The sequence below is a fragment of the Garra rufa genome, chromosome 16, assembly GCF_049309525.1.
Source record: "Garra rufa chromosome 16, GarRuf1.0, whole genome shotgun sequence".
Lineage (NCBI taxonomy): Eukaryota > Metazoa > Chordata > Actinopteri > Cypriniformes > Cyprinidae > Garra > Garra rufa.
The window spans coordinates 10,878,139-10,895,590 of NC_133376.1; the positions used below are offsets into that span (position 1 = coordinate 10,878,139).

Genomic DNA, 17,452 nt, shown 5'->3' on the forward strand with positions numbered 1-17,452 from the left:
AAAGTATTAATAATAAATAAATAAATAAATAAATTAAAAGGCAAAAAAATTGAGGTTAGCTGGCAAGGAAATGTTTCATATTTTTGTTTAGTTTAAGCACTAACATTACAAAAACTTAAATAAAAAAACTATAAAAGCTAAGTAGAAATACGTTTTTAAAATATTTAAAAAATAAATAAATAAGGCTAATAAAATCAAATTTTTGCTTAGTTTAAGTAGTAACATTATAAAAACTTTAACTATAACAACTAAATAGTATATATAAAGTATTAATAATAAATAAATAAAAAGGCATAAAAAATAAGTTAGCTGACAAGGAAATTTTTCTTATTTTTGTTGAGTTTAAGTACTAACTACACTAACTATAAAAGCTAAATCGATATAAAATTTTTAAATGATTTAAACAATTTTTAAAAACAAACAAATAAATAAATAAATAAACAGGGGAAAAATCCGTTAGTTGCCAAGGAAATTTTTCAGATTTTTGTTTAGTTAAAGTACTAACATCACTAAAACTGAAAAAAAGGCTAAATATGCAAATATATATATATATATATATATATATATATATATATATATATATATATATGTATATGTATGTGTGTATGTGTGTGTGTGTGTGTGTGTGTGTGTGTTTGTGTGTGTATAGGCAAAATAACTTTAAACTAAAGGCTAAATTATTAATTAATACTATCATGGTATATTACTAATACTAAAATAACACTGAGTCAGTCTGAACTCATTATGATTAACAGGTAACTCCAAAGTGTTTCTTTCACATTCATCAGTATTATTTTCAATGTAATTACGTTTCGAACAGTAGTACACCAAACAAAATGACTATATCGCTATATCCGCACCTCGTTGTTTATGCACGTCTAATGGTGTGTCAAAAACTTTATAGCACTCAGGCCTCAGACAGCATGTATAGTGTGTCCCAGTTAAAAATGCCTGAAGTAATTGCATTAAATAATTGCATGCAAAGCAAATGTCATTTAATGTAAAAATAGATGCACAAACACACAATTATGACAGGACTAGCAACATACAGGATGCTAAGTGTATGTGCTATGCATAATATAATAAACTATAGACATTTGTCATGAAGTACATTTACGTACATTTTGATAATGAATAAATGTGCCCTGTGATCTTTTTAAGAGCACATCTGGTTCGTCTCTTGCGGGTGTGTGACGTGTGTGTTTTCTCATTCAGGACTGTCTGCCTGTCTGCCTGATGTTTGATTTGAAGGACGAGGGAGAGTCTGACCCTCGGAAACTCGCCCAGATGATGCAGAACCTGGGTGTTTTTATCAGCGTCAAGCCCAAGGTCAAGCAGACAGCAAAGGTACTGTGGTACAGCTCCCACAATGCACCTGTCTTCAAAAAACTCAGGAGAAAAGGAACGCATACAAGTTCATATACTCCTACCATAGACTTCAATTACAGCTACATACTTTTATTTCTTGACACGACACCATTCAGACACTGCTGACATACTGATGTACTTTCAATGGACTATTCTATGATTTAAGATGCACTAAACAAAATGGTTAGCAGTATGGATAGTATGTTGAATAAGTACTTTTTCTTATTACACAGCCAACATTTTAACATTTATTCACAAGTGAATATTATGTAAAATAATAACATATAAAATAAAACAAGATAATGAATGTAATAGATGGCATATACAAATACATAAAACAATATACAAATTTATCATTTTATTTATATAATATTATTAAACAATTCTAATGTTGCTCATCAATTAAAACAAGAAAAATGGTTTAATAGTGTATAGAATAAATTCATTTTATTATGACTGCATTTTCTTTTTTTTAAGATCTTGTTACAGTTTTTCTTTTTTCTTTTGAGTGTACATCTCGCAATTCTAACTTCTCATATAAACTGGCAGTTTTCGAATTATAAAGTTAGAATTGAATGATATAAAGTGGCAACTGCATGATATAAAGCCACAATTGTAATACAGAAGCCAGTCTTTTTGTAACCCTTCACAGTTTGACTTTATAACTAGCAATTGCAAATTTATATCACAATTCTGGGGGAAAAAAGAATTTCGAGATTATATCACACAATTCTGATGGGAAAAAAGAGAGAATTCTGAGTTTATATCACGCTATTCTGAGAATTTTTTTGAATTCTGAGTTTATATCACAAAATTCTGAGAAAAAAAATCAGAATTCTGAGTTTATATCAAGCAATTCTGAAAAAAAGTCAGAATTCCGAGTTTATATCACGCAATTCTGAGGAAAAACAATCAGAATTCTGTGTTTGTCAAGCAATTCTGGGGAAAAAAATCAGAATTCCACGTTTATATCATGCAATTCTGAGGAAAAACAGTCAGAATTCCGCATTTATAACATGTAAATCTGAGGAAAAACTGTCAGAGTTTTTGTCAAGCAATTTTGGAAAAAAAGTCTGAATTCTGACTTTATATCACACAATTCTGAGTAAAAACAGTCAGAATTCCTAAGTTTAATTCACACAATTCTGAGAAAAAAAAATAATTTTGAGTTTATATCACGCAATTCTGAGGAAAAAGTCTCAGAATTGCGTGATATAAACTCAGAATTTGGAGACTTTTTGACTTTTTCCTCAGAATTGCGTGATATAAACTCAGAATTAAAAAAAAACCCTGAATTCTGAGTTAATATCACGCAGATCTGAGAAAAAGACCAAATTCAGTTTATATCATGCATTTCTGAGAAAAATAAAGAGTTCTAAATTTATATTTCACAATTCTGAGAAAAGTGTCAGAATTCCAAGTTTATATTAAGCAATTCTGAGGAAAATGGTGAGAATTCAGAGTTTATATCTGAGAAAAAAATCAGAATTCAGAGTTTATATCATGCATTTCTGTAGCCTGGCAAGCCAGACCCACATAAATGTAGGGTCTGGGCACTCTCCATAGACAGGGCTCAACCGGAGGGGTGGGATAAACGGTTGTCTTTCAAACTCCTCTCCACGCAATAGGATAGCGCTACAACCAATCAGAGACGTAGTCGGTCAGGTGACGTAGTCAGAGCGACGAAGATTTTTAACAAAAATCAGTGCACTGTGCAGTCTGTCAGCTAAATAATAGACATAGATGGGCACTAAACCTTTAAAAGTAAACAAAAACATGCACAGACAAATCCAAATTACACCCTGCGGCTCGTGACGATACATTGATGTCCTAAGACACGAAACGATCGGTTTTTGCAAGAAAATGAACAGTATTTATATAATTTTCTTTTTACCTTTGATACACACCCACGTCCATCTGTCATGAGCACGAGTTTAGCATATCTATGATTCGACTCGTCACATGTGAACGCGCTTTGATGTAGTATACGCAAATACCGAAAGGGGAAATATGTAAAAAAAAAGTCCAGGATGAGTTTGCGCAAGCAAACGTAATCTTTTTCAGCTTTAAATGGATTTGAACAACCAGGACAAGCGCAAGTAATTACCATTTTGAATAGCCGCTATATCCACAATCTCTTGTGCTGTGTAAACAATGAGTGTCGTATACACGCCACAGATCGCTTCCGGTGTTTGCGTATTCTACACCACAGCGCGTTCAGATGTAACGAGCTCCTGCTCAGGACACATGGACGTGGCTGTGTATCAAAAGTAAAAAATTATATAAATACTGTTCAGTTTTCCACGCTTAATTCACGGAACCAGGAATTCATGTCTGACGGAACTTATGGTCGCAGGTCAGTCGTCATCATGTTAAGCCCGCCCACCGACTCGTGATTGGCCCGGTACATCTTGGATTTTTCGGAAATTTAAGTGAATTGAGAGTAACTAGACTGACCTTGGAAGCAAATGTAATTTGCTGCCGCTAGGGGCGCGTCTAGATTCTAGGCTAGCATTTCTGAGAAAAATAAAGAGTTCTAAGTTTATATTACACAATTCTGAGAAAAGTGTCAGAATTCCAAATTTATATCTTGCAATTCTAAGAAACATTTTAGAATTACAATTTTATATTAAGCAAATATAGATAGTGGGAAATGGTGAAAATTCCAAGTTTATATCACGCAATTCTGAGAAAAAGGGCAGAATTCCAAGTTTATATCACACAATTCTTAGAATGTCAGAATTCCAAGTTTATATCATACGACTCTGAAAAAAAGTTTATTTCCAAAAAAATTTTTAATGCTGAAACAACTGGCGTTTTTTCAACCATATTTAGTTGGTTTTCTTTGTTTTTACTAATATATAATTTAATTTTATAATACTGCTCTCTCAAAATGCTAAGTGAAGTGTCTGTTTTCAGTCTGTGGTTGTTAAAGGTTTGGAGAGGAACATTGGCAACCTGTATGAGGCCAGACGTCTGCTGCTAGGTCTGGACTCCACTGAGGTTTCCATGACGAACAAGAATGTCTCTGAGGTCTCCGTGACGACCAAGACCCCTGTGGACCCTCTGGCGGCCAATAATGGAATGACAAGCTACTGGATCAATGTGCTAATGCAGCAGCTGCGCCTCACTGAGACAGGTGTGTGTGCGTGTGCTTGCAAGCACGCTTCGTCCTTTTTAAATTCACTTTTTGTGCTAAAAAATGGTATGTTTTTGTATGTGTCATTCTTAAGGTGGTGTGCCCTCTCCTGACGCTGTGATTGGCTCTCTCTCTGGGAAGCCCCGCCCTGTGCCTCCACCCGGATTGGCTGTTTCCTTAGAGGACGGGCGGATAGGAATCAAAGGAATGGAGTCCAAATTAGAGAAGGTTTCAATGACACTCATGTTTATGTTGAATGCATTGTATTATGGGATACAGTGTGTTTGAGAGTAAACAAATCCCCAAACTTTGATAATGCAATTGTATCAGATTCCAGAGAATGAGGATCAGCCAACACAAGCAGAGACACAGATGCCACATGCGGAGGTCACAGAGATCAGAGAGGTCATCGTCAAGCCGACTGTCTCATCGAGGCGAGGCAGCCAATCAGAGGCCTCGAGGGAGCTGAACCCACCGCTCACACCTGAGAGGTAAACGCATCTGTCCTGAACTGGGACATGTGCTTACACAGACAGCCAGATGATGCTCTGGATTCCTGTCTAGAATGTGATTTACAGCACTGAATGAAGTTCTGCGTGTCTGTGTGTGTGTGTGTGTGTGTGTGTGTGTGTGTGTGTTTCAGATCAGTAAGAGTGGAGGTGGATGGTGTTTATCTGAACAGAGACAGACGCTGTAGTCTGAGAATATTCCCGTCTGTGGAAACCAATACTGAGGTACAGCACTTTCACATTTATAAAATGAAAACACAGCTGCTTGCTGTAAATGTATTGCATATATTATATGAAAAATGTTTCAAATTTGTCAGCTTTAGCTCTCAGCTATGGTTCACAAATAAAGTTATTTGTCTTACTGGTTTATTAAAACTGTTTTTGTTCGGTGTTTATTTTAACAGGATCATGAATATGAGAGAAAGAAGCTTCTGGCAAATCAAGGTTTGTTTTTTTTTATTGTGAAACATTAGCATGAAAGATGATTGATAATTATATTATATTATATTATATTATAAAATATATTCAGTTCTTTTTTGTGGCATTTTTAATGATAATTTAAAATTACATTTAATATTAATAATAATAAGCAATATACAAATATATAAAATGGTATAAAATATTACATTCTTATAATAAACTGTTGTGTATGTTTTTTGTCTTTATGATAATTGAATACATTTTTATTTTTAAACAATATAATATAAGAATTACAATAATAAAATGAGTTCAGTTATATATATATAGTTTTTATATATAATTATATATTATATTATATTATATGCATATTTTATGCAGTATAGCATTATTTTATGATATTTTAACAAATAATTTTTTAATAATAATAATAAAGCATATAAAGCATATATAACATACTGTTGAATGTTTTTTGTCTTGTTTTGATCATTTGTTATATATTTTTATTTTTAAATAATATGTGAATTATAATATCAAGTTAGTTGAGTTTTATATATTTTTATATGACTTATATATTATTGTTATTATTATATACTGTTTTGAACTGTTTTACAAATATAGAAAATATTATTTTTGTAAAGTATTTACACATTATGGGTGTATTTATTATGTGTGTAAAAAAAGCTTCTGGCAACTTTAGTTTTTTTTTTAGTCAGGACTTCTGAATATAACATTCAGGAAACAGTTGATGACTTTATTTTATTTTTTTTTTATTTTTTTTACAGTTAGGTTTTTTGCAGTGTGGCAATTTTTTATAATAATACAAATAATAATAATAACAAAACAACAATAATAATAATAATAATAGTAAAAATAATTCAATAATTCAATCCAGAGTTTTACCGACCAAGATGAGCTGGACATATTACAGATTGATTTTCTGCATGATTTTCAGTGTCTGGCATCAAAGTATAATCTTCATGTGATCAGATGTGACGGTGAAAAGGCCTAAATTGAGTGATTTAAGTTGAGATTGTTATTCTGGGCCGTGGCTGAATGGACTCGTGCCGCCGCCGGCTCCATCTATTTAGCATTCATCATGCTGTATAAAGCTCAAAATGGATTAAAGTGCTTGAGTGTGCCAGAGAGGTGATATAGGGGAGCCATTTAAGCGTTACGCAGTGCCAGAGCGGATGATAGAGGGACCCATTTCAGAGTAACACGCTGCCAGATTTATAATGGAGTGCAGCCACTCCACCTACTGAATATGCAGACAGATGAACAGTCACAACATCAAAGCATTCTAGCCAGATGACTTGAGACTACACTACATTCATCTCATCTGCACCTCCATTTCATTCAGAAACAAGGAATATTTGTACTTCAATTCTGCTATCATTTTAACTAAATTACACAAAATCAGGTGTAGGATTTACTTAAGAGTTTTCATGTACAAACTGCTAGTACATTTCACAAATAATTACTAAAACTCATTGAATTATACATGATTTTTTGAACTGAAAATAGTATTTTCTTGTTTTATTCACAACTTTGACAAAATAATAATAATAATAAAACAAAAGAAGACATATTTATATATGCATGTATATGTGTGATATATTTTGCTAATAGGAAAAAAATATTTAAAATTATATTTTTTAAGTATATAAAACAATATACAAATATTATATTATTTTATTAGTATAATATGTTTTTAAAAATGTATATGTATATTAAAACATATGCAGATATTACTTACATTTTATTATTCAATATAATTCAATTCATAAATGTATTTGTTATGTTGCTTTTTTGGTAAACAAATAAAATAAATCAAGATTTATTGCAATACATTCAAGGTAAAATAAATAAATAAATAAAAAATATAAATAATTATGTAAATTTAAAAGATTACTGCATGAACTGTTATCTACTCACAGACCTATAATAAACACGTTATCCATTTGATGCAAGTGGGTTTGATTTTAATTAAGTTACATTTTGTCAAAACAATTCAATCTTAATAAATAATAAAATAATAATGATTAATAATAATGATAATAAAACAAAATAATATATATATAGTGTATATATAATATGTATGTGTGTGTGAGATATATTTTGCTAATAGAAAAAATACTTTAAATAATATATTTATACTTATATAAAACTATATAAAAATATTTCATTATATTATTTGTATTAATATGTTATAAAAAATTACATGTATCATAAAATAGTGTTTTATATTTTCACATAGAAAATCTTTTTTTTATAATACTTAGTTTGCTTTGGAAATTTCACATTAAAATGTTTTTTAATTTTTGTGTTTTGTCAATTTCTATTATTATCTTATATTCTATATTTCTTATTAATTATTATTTAAATTTTAGGTTTTAGTTATTTTATTTTAGTACTTCAGGTTATGGTAAAATATAATGACAATTTGTGCTTTGCCAACTAATTGAAATAAAATAAGTTATATTGGTATTTAAAATTTTCATTTATTTCAGTTAACATTTATTTATATTTATGTTTATTTATTGTCATGTTTATTATTATTATTATTATTATTATTATTATTATTATTTTATAATGTCTATATTTCTTATTAGTTTTAATTTCAATTTTAATTTTTAGTTATTTTATTACTTTAAATTATACTAAAAGAAAATTACAAATTATGCTTTTTAATATTTTCATTTATATCTATTAACATTTATTTTAGTGTTTATATTATTTATTCTTATATTTATTATTTTTATGGAGTTTTTATTAGTTTCTAATGTCTATATTTCTTATTGTTTTTATTTCAATTTTATTTATTATTTTTTTAGTACTTCAAATTATACTAAAAGCAAATGACAAATTATGCTTTGCCAACTAATTGAAATAAAATAAGATATATTTAATATTTTCATTTATTTATTTCTGTTAACATTTCGTACTCTTATATTTATTATTTTTTTATGGTCTTAGTTTGTATTATTATTTTGTAGTGTCTACATTTCTTATTAATTTTTATTTCAATTTTATTTATTAGTACTTCAAATTATACTAAAAGCAAATGACAAATTATACTTTGCCAACTAATTGAAATGAAATAAATTATATTTAATATTTTCATTTATTTCTATTCACATTTATTTTATTTATTGTTATATTTAATATTTTATGATCTTAGTTTTTACTGTTATTTTATAATGTTTATTTTTTATTCATTTTTATTTTTGGGATATTTTAGTACGTCAAATTACACTAAAAGAGAATGACAAATTATGCTTGGCTAATTTAAATAAAATAAGTTATATTTAATATTTTCATTTATTTTAATGTTTATTTTATTTGTTAATAATAAAATAATATTTATTTTATTATTTATTATGGCCTTAGTTTTATTATTATTTTATAGTGTCCATACATTTGTTATTATTTTTATTTTTTTTAGTTATTTCAGTTCTTCAAATTAAACTAAAAGAAAATTTATTTAATGTTTATTTTATTTATTGTTATATTTATATATATTTTTGATGATCTTAGTTTTAATTTCGATTTTAGTTACTGATTACACCCTATTACACACTCCAGAAACTGATGCAGTGATTTTAAATATACTCCCACTTAAACCACTTCATTCACACACACCGTGAGAGAGATGTGAAAAGGTAGAGGCAGTTCTTCTGCATGACTGCTTTTGATTAAGTTGCTTAATTAGGTGGCAGGTGTTTAATAATGCAGGGGGATCCACACACACACACACACACACACACACACACACACACACACACACACACACACACACACACGCTTTAATTAAAGCTGCTGTTGTATGCCAGTGTAAATCTGGATACAGTTCTGGGCGTATAATGTTTCCAAGCATTCACAATTTTGTGTGTGTGTTTCATAATGACTGTGATTTAATCTGTGGAAACGTGTGTGTGTGTGTGTGACAGCCATGCAGCAGAAGCCCGTGGTGACAGAGGTTCGAACCCCTACAGACACCTGGAGCGGCTTGGGCTTCTCAAAATCGATGCCTACCGATGCTGTGAAAGAGCTGAGAGCCGTGAGCCGCCGCTGCTACAGACCCTACCACAACCAGCAGGTACACACATCTACCGTTACATTTATGCCTTTAGCAGTCAGGTCTTCAAAGAACCAACAATATTCAGCTCATTCCACAAGAAGATCAGAGAAAGTTAAGGTTCCGGAAAGCTACTTTTTTTGCCACGTTGTAAAGGAAAAACAAGGTTCTGTGGCTGTAGTTGGTGGGAGGGAGATGTCTAGCTTTCTAAATGAGGACATATCATAAACTTTTTTGTTTTGTGGAAAGCTAATTTGGCTTTTCAAAACTCTAACACTGAGTATCAAAATTCAGCATGTGCGTCAACACAATTGCATTACAGAAGTAAGTTTTCCGCCACCACACACCACTCACTTATTCTTCATTAAATGTTAAATTTCAAGCTTTTTTGACAAAGGATATACTATGTACACCAATTTGTCTTTTGTTTTTGTGTTTTGAAAGAAATGAATACTTTAATTCATCAAGGATGCATTATATTGATCAAAAGTGACAGTAAGGACATGTAAAATGTTATAAAAGATTTCTATTTCAAATTAATGCTGTTGTTTTGAACTTTGCATTCATCAGAGAATCACGAAAAATAAAATGTAGCACGTTTTCCACAAAAATGCGAAGCAGCGCAACTGTTTTTAACTTTGATTATCATAGAAATGTTTCTTGAGCAGCGAATCAGCATATTAGAATGATTTCTGAAGGATCCTGTGACACTGGAGACTGGAGTAATGATGCTGAAAATTCAACTTTTTATCACAGGAATAAATTACATTTTATAATAAAATCACATAGAAAACACTTATTTAAAATTTTAATAATATTTCGCAATTTTTACTCTATTTCTGAACAAATAAATACAACCTTGGTGAGCAGAAGAGATTTCAAAAACTTAGAAAATCTTAATTATTCCATTTTTGACATCTCCTGACACCACTGTTTACATGGAAAGGATCAGACATCTGCTTTTAAAATTACTGTCAAATTGAAATTTATTCAACATTTCTCACATTATTAGTTTTTTTCTCTATAGTTTAGAAAATGGTAATAAAATATGACAAGAACTTAAATTGTGTCGGAACAAATTCATCTTGATAGTGTCAGATTACTTTAATAGGATGTTTCGTCAGTTTTTTGTCCTTAAAACGCAATTGTGAGTAGGATTAATTTCTTACGCAGCTCATGAAACGCCTCCATTGCTCATTCCAAAACGTCATTTTAGACCTAGTAACAACGCAGAAGTAGAAGGTCAGCTTGTCAGTGCTCAGACCATACGCCGCACACTGCAACAAGTCGGTTTGCATAGGTGTCATCCCAGAAGGAAGCCTCATCTGAAGCTGGCTCACAAGAAAGCCTGCAAACAGTTTGCTGAAGACAACCTGTCCAAAAGCATGAATTACTGGAACCATGTCCTGTGGTCTGATGAGACTATAAGATAAACTTCTTTGGCTCAGATGGTGTCCAGCATGTGTGGTGATGCCCTGGTGAGGAGTACCAAGAAAATTGTGTCTTGTCTACAGTCAAGCTTGGTGGTGGTAGCATCATGGTCTGGGGCTGCATGAGTGCTGCTGGTAATGGGGAGCTGCAGTTCATTGAGGGAAACATGGATTCCATTAGGTACATTCTGAAGCAGAACATGATGCCTTCCCTTCAGAAACTAGACTGAACGGCAGTTTTCCAACATGATAATGATCCCAAACACACCATCAAGATGACAACTGCCTTGCTGAGGAAGCTGAAGGTGAAGGTGATGGGGTGGCCAAGTATGTCTCCAGACCTGAACCCTATTAAGCACCTGTGGGGCATCCTCAAGCATAAGGTGGAGAAGCACCATGTATCTAAAGTCCAGCAGCTCTGTGATGAGTGGAAGAGGATCCCAGTAACAACCTGTGCAACTCTGGTCAATTCCATGCCCAGGATGATTAAGGCAGTGCCAGATAACAATGGTGCTAACACAAAATATTGACACTTTGGACAAGTTCACTTAAGGTGTACTCACTTTTGTTGCCAGCTTTTTTGACAATTATGGCTGTATGTTATCTATACTGCTATACAAGCTGCACATAGACTACTCTAAAATATATCCAAGTTCCATTTCCATTTCTTTGAAGCGAGTGTGTGTTTGTACTAAATGACAGACTACACAATTACTCTCTCGCTCTCTCTCTCTCTCTCTCTCTCTCTCTCACACACACACACACACACACACACGTCTGTCATTCAGAGCAGTGTAATCATGAAGAAAAGTCTGTAAACTCCAATCACAAGCGTGTGTGAGCACACAGTGAGCAGCACATCCCTGTTCCCTACACTTCCACCCTCATTTCCTCTCTGCTGGGATAATGAGAGTCTCTCAATTAAAGATCTCAATAGAAATGGTTTAGCGCCGCACTGCAGCGCTGATTGAATCTGTTTTTGATTGTTGCTGCTTGAATCACATTATTTCTGAGAATAAGTGAAACCCTGTGAAGGATTCAAATTGAAAAGTTATTGAAATCTGTTTGTGTTGCTTGCTTTCTGTTTCGTAAAGGGCACTTGAATCAAAGATGAACCTTTTGTCATCATTTACTCGTGTTAATTCAAACCTGCATGACTTTCTCTCTTCTGTGGAACACAAAAGCAGATGTTTGCTGCTCTTTTATATGTAATGAAAGCAGACAGCGATCAGGATATTTTGAAAGAAGACTCTTCTGCTCACCAAGGCAGCATTTTTTGATTAAAAATACAGAGAAAATAAGTCATATTGTGAAATATTATTACAATTTAAAATACCTGTTTACTATGTGAATATATCATAAAATGTAATTTATTCATTTGATGCAAAGCTGAATTTTCAGCACGATTTCTTCAGTCTTCAGTGTCACATGATCCTTCAGAAATCATTCTAATATGCTTCTCAAGAAACATTTCTGATTAATATCAATGTTAAAAACACTTGTGCTGCTTCATATTTTTGACTTTATAACAATAATCACTCTTGTGTTTGTCTGGTTGTAGTCGTGGAGTTCACAGAGTGGAAAGGAACGTGGGTGGAATGGCAGCAACTCGGAAAACTGGAGAGAAAGACGTGGATCTCTGTCTTCATCACCACCTCCATCATCCTCCTCCTCATCCTCGTTCCCTCCCTACAGTCTGTCAGCATCCCGAACATGCAAGTGTGCTGCTAAACTCAGCGCTCTGCTCTTTAATTGCAGAGGGTGTGACATATCTTGTTTAATTAGCAGTAACGATTAAATTAGTTTAGCTGCTCATTACACAGTTTAATTCTGCCAGCAGCTTTGTTTCAAGGTGAAACAATCACTTACGCCGAAACGTTTCGAGATGCAGGACCTACTGGGAAATTAAAACATTATGAGTGTCTCATTTCTGACTTTTGACCTGCAGCAGAAGGATACCTGACCGGCTCTGAGGGCGGGGCATCCAGACATTTGATTGGCAGGTCTCCCAGTCCCTCCTACACAGACGATCTTATTGAGTTACTGGCACAGCTGGGGCTGGAAAAATACATCGATATTTTCCAACAACAGGAGGTAAATACACAACCCACAAATGCACACATACACACGTCCCCGACGGCACACCCACAGACGCCCACACCGCTATTGTCTGATGCATATCGCACACAAACCTGGCTCTGAGCACTTTTAGGAGTCAGAGCACACAGGTTTATTTTAGTCTGCCTGGAAACAAAGTTATGTCTGAAGGTTTGAGATTGAACTAGTCAGTGGGTTTGCCAAAGTTCAGATCTTTAAATGATACTCTGAGTTTTCTTTGAGCCAGTTAGTAGCAAGTAAACTAGATTTCCTTGAGAAGAACTGTACAGTTTTCTGTCTGTGAAATGACTCAGTATTTACACTGCAAAAATGATTGTTATTTAGTATTTTTGTATTGATATTCAGTTACAAATATCTAAACATTGTTAAATCAAGACCTATTTAAGAAGCAAAATAACAAGATTTATCAGAAAACACGACTTAGTTTTATCAAAAAAGAACAAATATTTGCTAATGTGGTAAGTAAATAAATCTTGTTTAGCCTTTTCTGACAGATATTTGTTCTTGTTTGAAGCATAAACTTAATTTAGATAAAAAACTTTGATAAAAAAAAATCAGAAAACAAGACTTAAGCAATAATTAAGTAATATAATGAAATAAGTAAATACCTTAAATCATTTTGCTTCTCAAGTAAATGTACCTTTATTTAAGGACGTTTTTATATTGTCAGTGTAGTACAGTCAGAAATTTAGATGTGCAATTTAATTTTTTTATATTTCTAGACAGATATACAGACAAATAGTTAGACAAAGAGTTAGACTAGATAGATAGACAGACAGACAGAAAGACAGGAAGACAAAAAGATTCCTAGATAGACAGATATATAAACAGACAGACAAATGGACTGACAGTCAAACAGTCAGATAGTTCAATAGACAGACAGATAGACGTACTGACATACTAACAAACAGATAGATGACAGATAGATAGATAGATAGATAGATAGATAGATAGATAGATAGATAGAGAGAGAGACAGAGAGAGAGAGACAGACAGACAGACAGACGGACTGACATACTAACAAACAGACAGACAGACAGGTAGACAGATAGACAGACAGACAGACACACACACACACACACACACACACACACACACACACACACACACACACACACAGACAGACAGACAGACTGACTGACTGACTGACAGATCATCAAACAATGTAAATATTAATCAAAAATAACACAAGTAAACACAACATGCAGTTTTTGAATGAAGTTTTCTATTACGAAGGGAAAACAAAATCCATACCCACATGGCCCTGTGTGAAAAAGTGTTTACCCCCTAAACTTAATAACTGATTGAGCCACCCTTCGCAGCAACAACTGCAATCAAGCGTTTGTGATAACTTGCAATGAGTCTGTTACAGCACTGTGCAGGATTTTTGGCCCACTCATCTTGGCAGAATTCTTGGAATTCAGCCACATTGGAGGGTTTTCGAGCATGAACCACCTTTTTAAGGTCATGCCACAGCATCTCAATAGGATTCAGGTCAGAACTTTGGCTAGGCCACTCCAAAGTCTTCATTTTGTTTTTCAGCCATTCAGAGGTGGATTTGCTGGTGTGTTGTCCTGCTGCAGAACCCAAGTTCGCTTCAGCTTGAGGTCACAAACAGATGGCCGGACATTGTCCTTCAGGATTTTTTGGTAGACAGCAGAATTCATGGTTTCATTTATCACAGCAAGTCTTCCAGGTCCAGAGCCCCCACCATATCTTACTGTTGGTATGGTGTTCTTTTTCTGAAATGCTGTGTTACTTTTACGCCAAATGTATTGGGACACACACCTTCCAAAAAGTTCAGCTTTTGTCTCGTCAGTCCACAGAGTATTTTCCCAAAAATCTTGGGGATCATCAAGATGTTTTCTGGCAAAACTGAGATGAGCCTTTATGTTATTTTTGCCAGCAGCGGTTTTCGTCTTGGAACTCTGCCATGAAGGCAATTTTTGCCCAGTCTCTTTCTTATGGTGGAGTCATGAACACTGACCTTAACTGAGGCAAGAGAGGCCTGCAGTTCTTTAGATGTTGTTGTGGGGTCTTTTGTGACCTCTTGGATGAGTCGTTGCTTATTTTGGTCGGCCGAGTTCCAAAGCTTTAGAAGTGGCTTTATAACCTTTTCCAGACTGATAGATCTCAATTACTTTCTTTTTCATTTGTTCCTTAATTTCTTTGGATAATCTGAAACATTAAAGTGTGACAAACATGCAAAAAAAATGAGAAAAGTCTATCTGTCTGTCTATCTATCTGTCCGTCCATCCGTCCATCCATCCATCCATTCATCTATCTATCTATCTATCTATCTATCTATCTATCTATCTATCTATCTATCTATCTATCTATCTATCTATCTATCTATCTATCTATCTATCTGTCTATCTGTCTATCTGTCTGTCTGTCTGTCAATCAATCCATGCGTCCGTCCGTCCGTCAATCCGTCCGTCTGTCAGTCAGTCAATCCGTCCATCTATCTATCTGTCTATCTCTCCGTCCGTCCATCTGTCTGTCTGTCTGTCTGTCTGTCAATCAATCCATGCATCCGTCCGTCAATCCGTCCGTCTGTCAGTCAGTCAATCCGTCCGTCCGTCCGTCTATCTATCTGTCTATCTCTCCGTCCGTCCATCTATCTGTCCGTCCGTCTGTCCATCCGTCTGTCTGTCTGTCTATCTGTCCGTCCGTCCGTCCGTCTATCTATCTGTCTATCTGTCCGTCCGTCCATCCGTCTGTCTGTCTGTCTGTCTGTCTGTCAATCAATCCATGCATCCGTCCGTCCGTCCGTCAATTCGTCCGTCTGTCAGTCAGTCAATCCGTCCGTCCGTCCGTCCATCTATCTGTCTGTCTCTCCGTCCGTCCATCTATCTATCTGTCCGTCCATCCGTCTGTCTGTCTGTCTGTCAATCAATCCATGCATCCGTCCGTCCGTCCGTCTGTCAGTCAGTCAATCCGTCCGTCCATCCGTCTATCTATTTGTCTATCTCTCCGTCCGTCCATCTATCTATCTGTCCGTCCGTCCATCTGTCTGTCTGTCTGTCTGTCTGTCTGTCTCTGTCAATCAATCCATGCATCCGTCCGTCAATCCGTCCGTCTGTCAGTCAGTCAATCCGTTAGTCCGTCCGTCCGTCTATCTATCTGTCTATCTCTCCGTCCGTCCATCTATCTATCTGTCCGTCCATCCGTCCGTCCGTCCGTCCGTCCGTCTGTCTGTCTGTCTGTCAATCAATCCATGCATCCGTCCGTCCGTCAATCTGTCCATCTGTCAGTCAGTCAATCCGTCCGTCCATCTATCTGTCTATCTCTCCGTCCGTCCATCTATCTATCTATCTGTCCGTCCGTCCGTCTGTCTGTCTGTCTGTCAATCAATCCATGCATCCGTCCGTCCGTCCGTCTGTCAGTCAGTCAATCCGTCCGTCCATCCGTCTATCTATCTGTCTATCTCTCCGTCCGTCCGTCTGTCTGTCTGTCTAGATAGATACATAGACAGAACGACAGACAGGCATACAAACAAACAGATAGATAGCAGACAGACAGATACATAGATAGTCAGACTGACCGGCAGACAGACAGATATATAGACATATAAACGGACAGATAGATGGATAGAATTTTCTATATCAGTCTGTTGGTCTGGTTTCTATTTAGAATAAATCAGACTGTGGTTGTTCTCTTCATGTTGCTCTAATGAGTGATTTATAAAGTCAAACGTCTAACCACATAAGGCGCACACAATTACACACACATACTGTAAACATGTTCTCTGGTCTGTCAGATCGATTACCAGACATTCCTGACGCTCTCAGATGAGGATTTGAAGGAAGTGGGCGTGAGCACGTTTGGAGCGCGCCGCAAGATGATCCTCGCCATCACAGGTCACTCTCATTAACCAAACTAACACACAACTCCATTTGATCATCTCAACATATGGTGGATAAACATAAACAGTTGATGCATTTTTATTTGAAACTTAACTGCATTTCCTCCCTTAACAGATCTGAGCAAAAAGAGAAAGTGTTCAGAAGCATCCATCATAAAGTCGGGATACCTGGAGGGAGGCGCGAGCGGCCGTCTCCCGCGGATCATGAACGAGGACGTGGCTGCCAAGAGTAACCGCTGGTGATGGGACGATGTGACCGCTATAGAGTTTACTATAATGCACCTGGGGCCAGTTTGTGCTTCCTGTCATGTGGCCTTCGGGGACCAATCAAAGTATGACATGATCGATGATTTCCATATAAGACAGAGAGGACAGATGTGCTGTGGCTCTCTGAGGAAACATGCAGAGGAGTATGACCTTCAGCGTGAACCGACCCACCGCCCGTCCAGAAACCACACTTAGTATGCAAGCCTCTGACTCGTATCTCTACCTCTGTTTCTCTGTCTCCTGCTCTTCTATGCA

General features: G+C 35.0%; 1 protein-coding gene across 1 annotated transcript in view; it reads left to right on the plus strand.

Annotated features, from left to right (window-relative positions):
- Window positions 1–17,173, plus strand: part of bicc2 (bicaudal C homolog 2) — a 30,866-nt gene extending 13,693 nt beyond the window's left edge. Inside the window, 11 exon segments of the mRNA XM_073820148.1 lie at window positions 1,216–1,347; window positions 4,288–4,507; window positions 4,602–4,735; window positions 4,838–4,998; window positions 5,151–5,241; window positions 5,421–5,460; window positions 9,387–9,535; window positions 12,506–12,659; window positions 12,893–13,038; window positions 16,826–16,925; window positions 17,046–17,173. Coding sequence (XP_073676249.1) covers window positions 1,216–1,347; window positions 4,288–4,507; window positions 4,602–4,735; window positions 4,838–4,998; window positions 5,151–5,241; window positions 5,421–5,460; window positions 9,387–9,535; window positions 12,506–12,659; window positions 12,893–13,038; window positions 16,826–16,925; window positions 17,046–17,173 — 1,455 coding nt within the window.
- Window positions 17,174–17,452: the final 279 nt, after the last annotated feature.